The sequence below is a fragment of the Dipteris shenzhenensis genome, chromosome 8 (genome assembly GCF_047967505.1).
Source record: "Dipteris shenzhenensis isolate YYH24624 ecotype China chromosome 8, Dip_SZ_1.0, whole genome shotgun sequence".
Classification (NCBI taxonomy): domain Eukaryota; kingdom Viridiplantae; phylum Streptophyta; class Polypodiopsida; order Gleicheniales; family Dipteridaceae; genus Dipteris; species Dipteris shenzhenensis.
Genome location: NC_141603.1, coordinates 52,335,042 through 52,349,265, shown reverse-complemented (window position 1 = coordinate 52,349,265; position 14,224 = coordinate 52,335,042). Strand labels below are relative to the sequence as shown.

The 14,224-nt window shown below is 44.2% G+C and overlaps 1 protein-coding gene across 2 annotated transcripts in view; it reads left to right on the top strand.

The window, feature by feature from the left end:
• The window catches only part of RST1 (ARM repeat superfamily protein), a 230,421-nt gene that overhangs the window by 168,413 nt on the left and 47,784 nt on the right, over positions 1–14,224 (top strand). For both annotated transcript variants that reach the window (XM_087378094.1, XM_087378093.1), the window contains exon 13: positions 4,001–4,175. In XM_087378094.1, coding sequence (XP_087234220.1) covers positions 4,001–4,175 — 175 coding nt within the window. The remainder of the gene's footprint in view (positions 1–4,000; positions 4,176–14,224) is intronic.

The following is a 14,224-nucleotide window of genomic DNA, read 5'->3' as shown; positions in this document are numbered from 1 at the left end:
ACATCCTTACATCCCCCAACACCCACCAGGATGGCCTTCAGCAATAAGCATTTTCTCGATTTGGACGATGACAGCTTTATCCAAGCTATGGGATACTTGAAGATCCACCTCTCTCTTGTAGTTCGGATAACCATGGACCAGCTTAGGACATCATCTAGATTGAGGCAAGATGCGAGATCTGAGATTTTGCACACTATGTGACTATATGCATCAGTTTTGGAAAGCCGTATAAATGACCATGCCGAGACGACAGGACTCAGAGCCAGAGGACAGGCTGGATTTCGCAGGGATCATTCGACGCTTGACCACATTCTCACACTCAGGGCACTAGTAGAGGAGGCGAAGTCACGAAGGCAACGGCTTTATTGTTGCTTCGTGGACTTCAGGAAGGCATTTGATACAATTCCGCGATTCAGATTGTTTCAGAGGATTCGCGAGATGGGCTTCAGTGGAGAAACACAGTGGGCTATCATGGCTTTGTATGAGAGGGTCACTGGTCGGGTTCGGACACGTGAGGGGCTCTCAGAGGAGGTATGCAGCACGATTGGGGTAAAGCAGGGTTGCCCGCTCTCTCCTACTCTCTTTGGACTATATATTGATGAGCTAGAGATGTTCGTACAGATGACAGGCGGTGTGGGCTCTACTCTCTCAGGATCCTCCATTCCTATCCTCCTGTATGCGGACGATGTGGTTCTCATTTCCTCTACTGCTCAGGGCCTCCAGGCACATATTGAGGCACTCCACAGGTTTTGCCAGGACAGGGGATTGACCGTAAACCTTGGCAAGACCAAGGTTATGGTTTTCAACACCTCTGATCGTATCTACAGCACGGATGAGTTTTGCTTCACTTATGACGGACAGCCCATTGAGCTTGTTAGAGAGTACACTTATTTGGGGGCAGTTTTCAGGGGACCGATCTTTATCATGACATATGCAGCACGAGATAGGATTAGTAAAGGGTATGCTTCGTTGGCTCATCTTGAGCGTCAGTGTTTTCAGTCCCACTTTCAGCATCCCGATACGAAATCCCTGCTATTTGACACATTGGTGAGACCAGCTGCGATGTATGCAGCTCCTTTCTGGGCAGGAGACCTTGGCGCTGCAGATTGGAGACGAGTAGAGAGGTTACAGATCATCATGTTCTCTCGGCTCATTAGGGCCAAGGCTACAGTTCCGCACGAGATCATGCTAGCAGAGTTTGGAGCTACTCCCCTTGCATTGGATGCAGCGTTTCAGTCGGTCATGTATTTGCACAGGGTTAGGGAGTTTGGAGACTCAGCAGCAGGCAGAGCTCGGTTGCCATGGTTAGCACTTGCATCTTCTATGGAGTTGGCACGATCTGGGGCCCGATACTGCTGGTACTTCAGACTCACTAGGTGGCTCACATCTCTTGGACTAGACATGGATAGACTGCCTCCCTTCCGATACAGCATAGATGCCCCTCATCTCGAGTTGACTCGCCACGAGCTTAGTCAGGTCACGAGAGCAGACTTGCTGCAGCTTCATACGTACCGCACTTGGATTTATCCCACGCAGCTTCCGACGAAGATGGCCACATATCGTGACCACTTCCTTCGGATCTCAGAGGATGGATTTGTCATTCCACCAGGCTACACAGGTATCCACATGTCCCACTCACTGAGGATTGCCCTTGGCCAGCTTAGAGTCTCTTCGCATCAGCTCGAGATAGAGGCTGGTAGGATGCGACGCATGGAGGATGGACGGCGTCCAGGCCGAGAGACCAGGATCTGCCCTTGTTGCACCATGGGAGAGGTGGAGTCAGAGGAGCACTTCATTTGCAGATGCCCGCTATATTATGAGATCAGAGGGAGATTCCACTGTCTCTTCACGGATGGCTTTGGACCTCTCTCACGAGTGATGGATTATGAGGATCAGCATTGCCTAGCTCTTTATGTCAGGGAGGCCACTATGCTTCGACGACACTACCTCAGAGACCATCAGCACAGACCGGAGCGTGATAGAGCCCAGCCCGATAGAGCTCAGACACACGCTATACCAGATGACAGGTATCAGGATGAGCACGAGGAGGTCAGAGCTCACACAGGACACATGCCTCCACCCTGTGGATGTACATATGAGATGGTTTGTAGACGCCGCAGGATCTTGTTACATAGGGGACGTACTCGCCGCTTCATCTCCAGACGATCCAGGATGATGGCAGCTTTTCGGAGGAGACTTACTCATGGAGATCTCGCCCTACCAGCCGCTCACCTCACTTTTGCTCAGATTTGTACTCTCATAGCAGGAGGCAGAGTCGATGGACAGGATTTCCAGTATTATTTTGGTTCTCAGACTCCGTGATACATGGACTTGTATCTTTGCATTGACATATTGTACTCATCCCCCCATTTTGCACCCAGGGGCGGTTTCCTTGCATCTAGCTTACTTTGTATTTAGGCTCGGATTTGACATTATGTACTTTCACTTGCATTGTATTGCGTAGCACTTAGATGATATTCGACGATGCCTCTTCTTTGTGGCACGTTGATTTTGTGCTATCTTGTACGCAGAGTTCTTGATGTCCCATGGGCCCATTTTGGCCTTTAGTGGACAATAATACACTTTCTTTCTTTCTTTCTTTCTCTCTCTCTCTCTCTCTCTCTCTCTCTCTCTCTTGGACCACATACTCTCAGAAAGAGAACAAAGCACACAAATATATATGCACACCTATCTCTCTCAGGGCAAGAAGAAGCATCGCAATCATCCGAACTCGATCACACTCCCTAGAAGTGGAGAAAAAAGCATGGGAAGGAGTATCAAGGGAACAAAGACTCTGCCAGCTATGCAACTTAGATGAAGTGGAAAATGAGGCACATGTTCTTTTGACATGTCCGCGATATGAGCATCTAAGAGAAGATTTCAGCAATGTCACGCAGCATCACAACAGTTTGGAGAGCTTGCTTTCCCATCCTCACTCTCTCTCTCTCTCTCTCTTTATTTCTTCTCTTAGCCGACTCCTAGTTCAATTCACAGTTCTCCCCCTCTAGATTGGTCTTTCATCAACACGGTGGTTAGCTTCAGCAAAAACAAGGGGAAGAAGAATCATATTTGTGAGCAGCTAGACTAGATGCAGGGGCTGAACCCCTCTTCTGCAGATCGATAATACACATTAATTTGCTCAGCCCCTTCCTGCAATCATATACCCACAATGTGAGTCTCCTTGATATGTAGGAATACTTGTTTTCAATATAGCAGGAGATTGTATACGCCATAAGAGATTTGCAACAAATGGTGAAGAAGTTGGAAGAGACAAATACCACAGCTAGAAAAGAAGGGATCCATGAAGTGATCCAAGAGTGTATTTTTTCCCCTGCGCCTTAGTTAATGCCCACTTTGAGGTTACCCACATGCAAGGGAAAGTAGTATGGGCATATACGGTCCTGTGAGAGAAAGCAGGGAGGGGGGGAAATATGCAAGGTGAGAAGACAAAGATGTGCGCTGCAAGACACATTGGCAAGGTATGGATGGTTCTACTACAGCTGATGGTGATATACAACAAGCCAAGTCACTGGACTGACAAACACATGTTACACACTATGAGGATGCAACTTCCAGTGCAGAAGCAGTACAGCTGAATTTCTCAATAGGTGTACGTGCCTTCCACTAGAGGATGAAGGCTTTTGTTTAGTCGATTGGGAGAAATATTTCCGTTACTGGTTCTCCTTAATTTACCTTATAACTATGATAATGGTATTTTCTTTCTATGGTTTACTTGTTTTCCCCAACTTTTGTGTATTGCTGCTTTAAAAGATAGCAAATTTTAATGTAATTTGACTATGAAATTCCATTTTCCCATTCATTGTGCTATCTCTTCCAAACAATGTTTCCCTAGTCGAAGTTCAGTGCTGGCTTGTCAGGTTATATTTCTTTGTTGTCAGATGGGATTTTTAGGTTTTTTATATTTACCTTACCCACAGTGTTTATGCTGATCTTGGTCCGAGAAGAAGCAACTTGTCCTAAATAATACATCATTGTGAAGTCTGTGTCAGTTTCTACAGAATGGAGCACTGGATGCTGCTGCATATCCAGATGTTGCAAATAAGATCCTGAAATATCTATGGGAAGCTGCAACAATGTTTGATGGTAATGATAAATCTAATGGTAAATGGTGGAGGGTTCAAGAACAAGCACTGAAGGCACTTGCAAGCTTTGAGGTCAGCCACCCTTTTATTTATTTTCGTGTATCAAGATTTTCTGCACTTTCACCATCCATGGATTCAGCATTAGAGGAAGAAGACTCCCTTTCACCATCCAACGTGGGATTAATTGTTTTTCTCCATGTTCTGTGAAGTGTGGTTTATATAATGCTTTGTGTTTCCAGTATATCATAATATTAAAATTCTAGATTTATAGCATACATTCCACATTTTCTTCCCTGGATGAGGCACCTTTATTCTTATTGATCTCAATGCTTGAAATGTACCTTCAACATATGAGAAGAGACAACCTTTTTCTCGAAGCTTTGGACAGGACCGAGAGTATTGGAGGAGAGGCTCGTTATCTGCATGCTTTGAACCAAGAAGTATGTTCATTTATTGGAATGACCTGTAGTTTCAAAGCTTTGAGGGACAGGAACTAGCTATCTGGATGCTTTGAACCAAGAAGTATATACATTCATTGGAATGACCTGTAGTTTCAAAGTTTTGAGTGACAGTAGTTTTTGTAAGTATGAGAAGACAGGGCATTATCTTCAAAATCAATGCTTTTCAAGCAGATGCAAAGAGCAGGCAAAATACAGCTAATAGTATTGAACCTAAAAGGTAAACCTTAGGGCATGTTACATTCAGTGATAGTGGATCACAAGAGATATGAATGGAGGATTCAGTATCAATTGCCAGTGCAGGAAAAATGTTATGCTTGAAGATGAAGACTATGGAGTCTCAATCGAGAGCTCAATAAAAGTTAATTTGTATAGGGGTGGGTCTCGACCCTGTACCTACATCGCGGGCTAATAAATTGTACCCTGGACAAATAAATACTAACACAAGGTTCAGCCGTGGGCTTCGAGTCCATTCTATCTAGAAAGAGGCGGGGGAAGGGGGAGGGGGGGGGGGGGCCGAGAGCAACTACCTGCATTGCATATGAATATTTGCAGATGATACCTAATACCCTAGAACATGAGCTATAAGGTTTCTGATTATTAGCATCTTGAAACTCTCTGAGGGGAGAAAGCAGGTCAACAAAAGGCCAAAATCTGGGTTCCCTTACATTTGTAATGGTATAGATTATCTAAAAACATCTCAGTTGTGTTAACTTAGATGGCAAAGTGAGGGATAGGTGAATGCTCATTGCTAGTGTTGCATTGGTTCATCAGCCTTCACAAATTTGTTTTGTTTTTTTTTTAACGAAGAAGATCTCTTATAAGAATGAAAAGAGCCCAAGAGCAAAGTGTTGGAGGCAAAACCCTGTGAGGGTCAAGCCCTACAATACAGAAAAGCCCAGTAAAGATCATGGCTGAGGCTGAAAGTGTCACCTCAAACCTGAACCTTGAGAGAACCCTATGAGGGTCAAGCGCTACAAAACAAAAGGGCCCAGTAAAGATCATGGCTGAGGTTGAAAGTGCCACCTTAAGGGAAGAAGGGACAGCCTCTCCATTCCTTGAGGAAGATAGACCTCCTAAGAGAAGAAGCTCTGGATTCTAGAAATCGCTCGCTTGTCTGCAATCCCATAGGTAATGTTGAATGGACTCCTTCGCAGAGAGGCAGCGTGGGCATGAAGGAGTCCCAAACTTGGACCTTCACTAATTTACTGCAAGATAGGCAGCATGGGCATGAAGGAGTCCCAAACTTGGGACCTTCACTAATTTACTGCAATCCCTTCAGAATAGAAACCCAAAGATACGAGCAATTTTTCTACTCCTGAGAGATGTCCAGAGCATCCTTTTACAAAGTTTCTGCGTATCTACAGAAATCCAAAACCCCCAACAGTGAGAGGCTTTAGAGGGCTTCCAGCCCCTAACACTAAGTTGGAACCTCTTGTCGTTGCTAATTGTGTAGTGGAATGATGGGAGCTCTTCTCATGGTTTCTTGGATCAATCCACTCCCATTTCCTAAGGTCCCACCATTGTGTGTATTTATGGAGGCACCTCCTTGAAGACAAACCCTTGATGAGTGTGACAAGCGGCTAAATACCAGCCAGAAGCAAAAAAACACTGCTTGACGTGTCCCATAGTGCACATTAAAGACTAGAGCATCCCCATTTGTATCTCGTCAGACGCTTATGACCCAAAGCAAGGTGCTGGTCCTCGAGAAAGCTCCCATTCATTTGACATGATTGTGTCGTCTCTTATTTGTAGGGACCTAGTCCAATGATAAGACTTCGTCAATCTGCTTGATTCTCCTTCCACTTCCTCCGAGGTGACTAACCATCTGAAATCTGCATTCATCCATAAGGTTTACCATCTGAAATCTGCATTCATCCATTAAGGTTTTTAAAAGCCTTTCAAAAGTCCACAAAGCAACTTTGCCTCTCTCCCATTTGTTTGCATGTTACAATTAAAATCAAGGAGAAGAGGCCTTGGCTGCAAACTCAAGACCTTGGCTAAAATCTTGTAGGCCAAGTCTAAGAGGGTGATCGATCGCCATTGTTTGATATTGGCTTAGTCCCATGAGGTAGATCGTGGCTTTAGGAGGGAGGGGCATGAAACCCAATTGAAATATTTCAGAATATTCGGTGGAGTGGGGTGGGTGTGAAATGTAAGAATGATGGAAGAAAGGGGAGAAGATACCTTTGTCTCTCGGGCACTTTTGCCTAGGTGAAGCCTTCAAGTTCTCAAGAAGCTCTGTGTGCATGACAAATGCCTCCAAATGACTCTTGGAAAGCCATTGAGCAATGAAGAGTTCTTTGTTGTTAAGACCTTGTAGGCTATTCGATCAGGGTGATCAGTGGTGGCCACTCTTGGATATTGACTTTGTCCCATGAGGCAAATTTAGCCTTTAGAGAGGGGATATGAAACTCGAATCAAGATCTATTGGAATACTTGGTGAAGTGGCGTGAATACGAAATCCCATAATGCTCGGAAGAATGTCCAAGAGAGATCATTTGCTTTAGGCACTTCTACCCAGGTGAGGCCTTTAAGGACTCAAGAACTCCATATGCATGACTTATGCCTCAAATTACCCATCCTCTTTGGATAGCCATTGAGGAAAGGCTTAAGTCTATTTTGGCTATGGCAGACAATGGAAGCTTAAAAAAGAGTGATGGAAGAGCAAAAATGAGATGTTGTATTGAAAATGCCAATATAACAAAACCCTAGGGCTAAAAGCCTTGACTGGACTAAGTGTCCTAATTGACCTAGGTGGTACATGTACTAACTGTACCAATAGTCCTAACTGACTATAAGTAGGCCTACAAGGCACATACCAAGGAATAAGTGGCACCTATGGATAGCCCATAGAATGGCCTACAAACCCCCCTCCATGGTATGGGCTGAAGTATCATGGACAATGGACATGGCTCAAGATACGTGAATATTTAATTTTATGGTTGCACATGTTCATCCTATAGGGATATAGCAACCCATGACTGTACAAAGTACAACAGATCAAAGTTACAAAAGGTACTAAGTTTAAAGCTTGCTGAAAAGCCTCAAACTTGAGTCAAGGTAGAGCCTTTGTAAATAGATCTGCCATGTTGTCTTCAGTGGGAACATAAGACAACTAAATATCACGTGCTGATAATCGCTCTCTGACATAGTGATTGTGAACCTCAATATGCTTTGTGTGAGCATGGAAAACAGGCTTTCGTGCAATACCCAAAGCACTCTGAGTGTCAGTGAAGATGACGGTAGGAGCAGTCTAACGTGCATAAAGATCCACAAGTAGCTTCCGAAGCCAAACACACTCCATTGTAGCTGTAAAGGTTGCTTTGTACTCAGCTTCACAATTAGAAGTAGCAATTGTACTCTGCTTCTTGTTGAACCAAGAAACGCATGAAGTACCCAGCATGAAACAGTTGCCACTATGTGACACACGAGTGTCCGAACAACCAGCCCAATCACTATCAGTGAATATATGCATGACAAGTGAAGTATCAGCCCCATAAAGAAGGCCTAAATGCTGAGTGCCTTTGAGATATCTGAAGACACGCTTCACGGCATGCCAATGATGCATAGATGGGCTGTGCATATATCTGATCAATTCTGAGAAAGCATACTGTAGATCGGGTCTCGTATGGCATAGGTAAATCAAACAACCAACAGCCTGCTGATAGAGAGTGACATCAAATGTACCGCTGCCATCCTCAGAAGAGACGTGAAAACCAGGCTCTAATGGTGTGGATACTGCCTTGCAATCCTCAAACTGAAAACACTGCAAAAGTTGTCCAATGTACTTAGATTGTGACATCAAAATGCCGCCCTCATTGCTAGTAAATTGGATGCCAAGATAGTAGTGCAAAAGACCAAGATCAGACATAGCAAATGTCTTCTGCAAATCAAGCTTAAAATCTGCAATTTGCTAAGCATATGTCCTAGTCACAAGCATGTCATCCACATAAAGGACTAAAATCAGCAAATCTGTCCCACACTTGCGGATGTAAAGGGTAGCCTCTATAGGGCTGTTTTGAAAGCTAAGTGAGAGCAAATGAGTATGAATCCTGGAATACCAAGCCTGAGGTGCCTGCTTCAATCCATAAAGGGCTTTCTTCAAGCGGCATACCTTGCTTTTAGAACCTTCAACCTCAAAGCCAGGAGGTTGGGAAACATAGACCTTCTTGCAAATGCCCATGAAGGAAAGCTATCTTGATATCAAGCTGATGTACCTCCCAATGAAAGTGGGCAGCAAAGGCAATAACAATGCGAATAGTAGTGATCCTGGAAGTGGGAGCAAAAGTCCCCTCAAAGTCAATGCCTTGCTGCTGAGCATAGCCCTAAGCAACAAGACGGGCTTTGTAACGGTGCACCGAACCATCAGCTCCGTTTAATTTTATAAACCCACTTAGTTCCAATGGCATTCTTGCCAGGAGGCAAATCACACAACTCCCAAGTGTTATTCTGAGGGATAGAATCCAATTCAGCTTGCATAGCCTTCAACCAACAATCATTCTGAAAGGCATCTTGATGACATAATGGCTCTCCATTGCATGCTGTAGCAACCAATGCATAAGCAACAAAGTTAGCGTGCTCTTTCGAGACAACTGCACTAGTATGGGCTGGCAGAGGAGTATCTTGGTTGCTATCTTTTAATGTGTCAAGGAGCCAACGGGGGACCTTTTTGGGTTTCTAGATTTCAGCTCTTTCCTAGTCAAGAGCCTTGTGTAAATGGTCCTGGTCAATGAGAGGCGTATCAGACTGAATATCTTGCTGCACATGTGGCTGCAAATGACCAACAGAGGCAAGAGGTACAACCTCAGATGGAACATCATCCTGAGCATCAGATGGAAACAAAGACATCAAGCTGTCAAAAATATATGGGGCATCAACAACGAGCTGTTTTTGACAGTCCAGCAAAGGCATAGTGGTGGATTCATCAAACACAACATCCAGACTGACAAAACACTTGCCCATGTGGGGCTAATAGAGCTTATAGCCCTTGGTCTCTGAGCTATACCCAATAAAAATGCACTTGACAGCTTTATCATCGAACTTTGTGCATGTCTGTGAAGGCACATGAGCATATGCCAAGCATTCAAAAGTCCTCATGTGAGAAATGCGAGGCTTACGATCTGTCCAAGCCTCATAGGATGTGATAGTCTGCAATGCCTTTGTGGGACATATGTTCAAAATGTAATTAGCACACTTGTTAGGCAAATGTTTGCCTTTCAACATGCACGTGGCCATCTCCATCACTGGCCGACTCTTTCGCTCAGCCACAGGATTCTGTTGAGGAGTATAAGGCACCGTGCATCGATGATGTATGCCACATGAAGCCAAAAAAACAGCAAACTCCTTTGACATGTATTCCCCCTGTCTGTATTAAGGTGAGCAATGTGCAGCCCACTCTCATTCTCAGCCAAGGCAATAGAACGCTTGAAGCATGAAGAAACTTCAGATTTGGATTTCGAGACAAAAATCCAAGTGTACCCGGTGAAGTCATCAATAAAAGCGACAAGATAATAGAATCCCCCAACAGCTGCAACCCTCATGGGTCCACGAACATCACTATGAACCAAATAAAGCTTGCGTGAGGCACCAACTCTCCCATCCTTGGGAAACGTAGCACAATGCATCTTACCAAGCAAGCATGGTTCACAAACATGCTTTGAAGGCATATGCATTTTGGGAAGATCAACAACCATACCATCTTTGTATCAGTTCACCAAAGCTCTAAAGTTGAGGTGTCCAAACCTCTCATGCCACAAATGGGTATCTGCCATGGTAGAATCAAGAGCAAAGGCATGTGCATCTGCAAGTGTAGCATCATCCAAACACCTGTCATATGCATCAAGTCTATAAAGACCTCTAGTCAATGTGCCAGTCAAGACCATGGTAAAGGCATGTGTAGCATCATACACTGCACACCTAATACCATAAAAAAGAACATGAAAGCCACATGTAGCTATGGCTGAAATAGAAATGAGGCTCTTACAAATGTCTGGAACATAAAGCACATTCTCTAGAGTGACAATACCACCAGAGACAGAAGTAAAAGCAACTTGCCTAATACCTTTCACGGTATATGATGCATTATTGGCACATGTGACACTACCCCCCTGAGATGTATGCTCTAATGAGCTGAATAACTTCCGGTGGGAAGTGATGTGCTTGCTAGCACCACTGTCAAAGAACCAGGCATCATGAACATCTGAAACTGCCATGCAAGCTTCATGAACATCAGGATTAAATTGACATGTAACCAAGAAAGCCCAATGCTGGTCTTGTGCAAAATTAGCTGACTCATGTCTATCTTCTGCACTAGAAGAACCAAATACTGCAAGACGAGACTCTTTCTTCTTCTTTTCAGATGCAATTCGCTTCCTGCATTCGGAAATATCATGCCCTGGTTTCCTGCAATAGTTACATCTCTTCTTCTTTTTATGATCCCCTGAAGAAGAGGCACCATGTGAATGATCAGCATGTGAATGAGGGGGTTTACGAGCTGAAACCTTGCCTTTGCCTTTGTTTTTGTGCTGGGCAGCAAAGGCTTGATCAATAGCCATAGAAGCATTGCGATTCGCACGACTTTGCTCCTCCTGAAGAAGAAGAGCAACCAGCTGGTCAAATGAGAAATGGTTGGCATTGGCACCTGCAACCAACCTCTATGTAGTAGCAAAGCCTTGATAACAATCAGGCAACCCATCAAGGGTATTAGAAACAAGCTGAGAATCATGCATAATCTCATCAATGTTGGCCAATTGCTCTTTGAAATCCTTTACATTAGTGAGATAATCATCCATGTTACCACCCTCTTCAAGCTTTAAGTCCTTCAACTGCTTGCGGAGATAGGCAACCCTTGCCTCATTCCACAAGGATGCAAGCTGATCCCATGCTTGCTTAGCTGTCTTGCAAGACCGAATATGAAGGATAATAACCCGTTTCACTGAAAGAGCAATCAAGGCATGTGCTTTGGCATCACGACCATCCCATTTAATCTGTTACTATGTAGGAGGCAAAGTACCTGTAACAGTAGCTGCAGGTGTTCTAGACTATGGCACTTGCAGCAGGAGGAGACCAGAGGTGCTGGTATGCACGTACAGAGAGATGGTTTGAGCGATTGGGGCTCCACATGGATAGACTACCTCCCTTCCAGTACAGCATGGATGCTTCGTTTTGTCCCCTCTTATCACACGATGTCAACCAAGTTATCTGTGAGGATCTACTACAGCTACATACATTTCGGACCTGGTTGGGACCGAGTGAACTCCCAGTGAAGCTTAGCTTCTACAGAGATCACTTCTTACATATCAACAGACGCTCGTTTAGTAGCTCCACTACCACAGCTTATTGTATCAGGATTTTCACAGTCTCATAGACCCATCGGTTTTCTGAAGACTTTAATAAACTTTCTTTCTTTCTTTCTTTCTGCAAGACATAAATCTGCACCTTCTTTCTGATTTTCAATTCAATGCTCTTGCAGTAAAAGGAAGTGGAAATTCAGAGGTTTAAGTGCTGTTAGTACAAAGATGATGAGCTCGAAAGATTTTTGCAGCAAACAGGGCACCAAGCAATAGTTTGCTACTGTCCACACTCCTTAGAAGAATGGTGTGGCAGTGAGATAGAAAATTGCCTTGTTGAGGCAGCTAGGTCTATGTGAAAGATATGTGAAACAATGTTTTGGGCTGAAGCAGTACTTACAGCTGCTTGTGTGCTTCGGGTGCTCCACTACAGCAGTGAAAAACATGACAGTCCAAGAAGCTTGGACGAAGAAGAGGCCCAAGTTTTCTTCAGCTGCTTATGTTCTCCAGGTGACCGACTTCACCAGTGGAAAACATGACAGCCACCATATACCCACGGCCATTTAGCACTGGCAAGCATAGGGGATTATTGAGCAGCCCTTGGTGAGGTTGTGGACCCACTTTTGGGGGATCAAGAGAGATAAGAAAGCTTCATACTTTCTTTGGCTTACCATTCACAAGGGCATTCAAATGGGCTCATCGTTACAACAGATGGGTAGGCCTTCTCTTTGTATGAGATGCCAGCTTGCAGAGGAATCCTGCAAGCATTGCTTGTGGAGTTGCCACATTGTCATGGTGGTTTGGACTGGTGTTTTCAGATTGTCCTCTTATATCACTTCCGTGTCTTTCATCATGACATGGGGAGCAGCTATTTGGGGGAGAGACTCTCGTGCCTTTGCTTTATATGAGTCTTAGGCTGGTGACAATGCTTTCTTCATGTACCCTCGGCTGAGACGTAATCCTACAGATCTTAGCATCATGGATCCAAGTGATTTGTTCTTGATTTATATCCCAGTTCAAGATTCCTTGACTTCTTCACTGACTGGTTCAGCTTGCGAGGTGGTGGTGTTCAAGATGTGCACATATTTTAGGCGGCCAGCTTTCCCATGTGGCTGATATACTGGCTTCTATTTGGGTGGACCTTAATTTCACAATCAGGAGTCAATGAGATGTGCTGGGTCCTCTGCAGCGGCAGGAGAGAGATTGATGTCATTCGTGAGGACCTGTTCCCTTTTTTTTCATTTGACAACACTTTGGATGTTGTGTCACTATAGTCCACCCCCTTGGCCTTTTTGTCATATTGTAGAGGTCAGGGATAGAGTTCTTACTCTCCCCCCTCTCGTATATTTTGTTTTGAATAGAATAAATTACCACATTTTTTATAAAGAACATGACAGCCCAAGAAGCTTGGAGAGGCCAAGTGTTGCATTTGAGAGTCTTTCCTTATATCTGTCGTGTTTGTCTTCCAAACAATTATGAGAGGAATAAGATAGCGAACCATGCAAAATGCAACTTCAAGGGTAAAGACTGTATGTAGCATCTTCAATCATGCAGGATAGGGATAAGCAAGGCCGTGATATTCAGAGAGAGGGAATGCCACTGTGCTGTCTCAAAAGTGTGGCAGACATTGGGGTAGATGAAGAAGTTAAAAAGGAAGAGAAAACAACCCCACCTCTATCACCGAAAAGTGATCCCTCTGAGGACTAGAAAGAGGATATGGAGCAGTAAATCTTTATCTCACAGGTCGAAAGATAGAAACAGCAGGAACAATTGCAGCAACTAAAAGAAGCAGTGAAGACTCTTGAAAAATAACCCTGATAGTACATGAAGACGATGGTGGATGCAAAACTGCAAGAAATTGTAAGGGCAGCAGGAAGAGGCAACCAAGCAAATTAAAGGATGCATGTGTTGGGTAATTATGGCCCTCAAAATTTGAGTAATTTGTCCAACTAGATAAGCATGTGCATTTCGAGAATGCGTAGGAAATGGATGCCATTGCCAAGAGTAACACTTGGGAACTTGACCTCTTGGAAAGACTATGGCAAGATGCAGGAACTGCTCTTTCCCCTCTAAGTTGTGATGCGTGGTTTGAAAGAATATGGCAAGATGCAGGAACTGTTCTTTCCCCTCTAAGTTGTGATGTGTGGTTTGAATGTCATCGTGGATGAGAAAAGTTCTTGAAGTTGAAACAAGGGGTTTGTATAGACAAAGCCTAGAAAATAGGATTGTACGTAAGCTGGCAGCTGGCACATGATTGCTCCTTCTCAATTTCTTGAGTGGAAAAGATGTTAATGATGCCCTCTGGATTACAGATTGATGCAAGGATCGAGACCTTGTGTTTGATCAAACAACGAGATAATTGCTGACATAG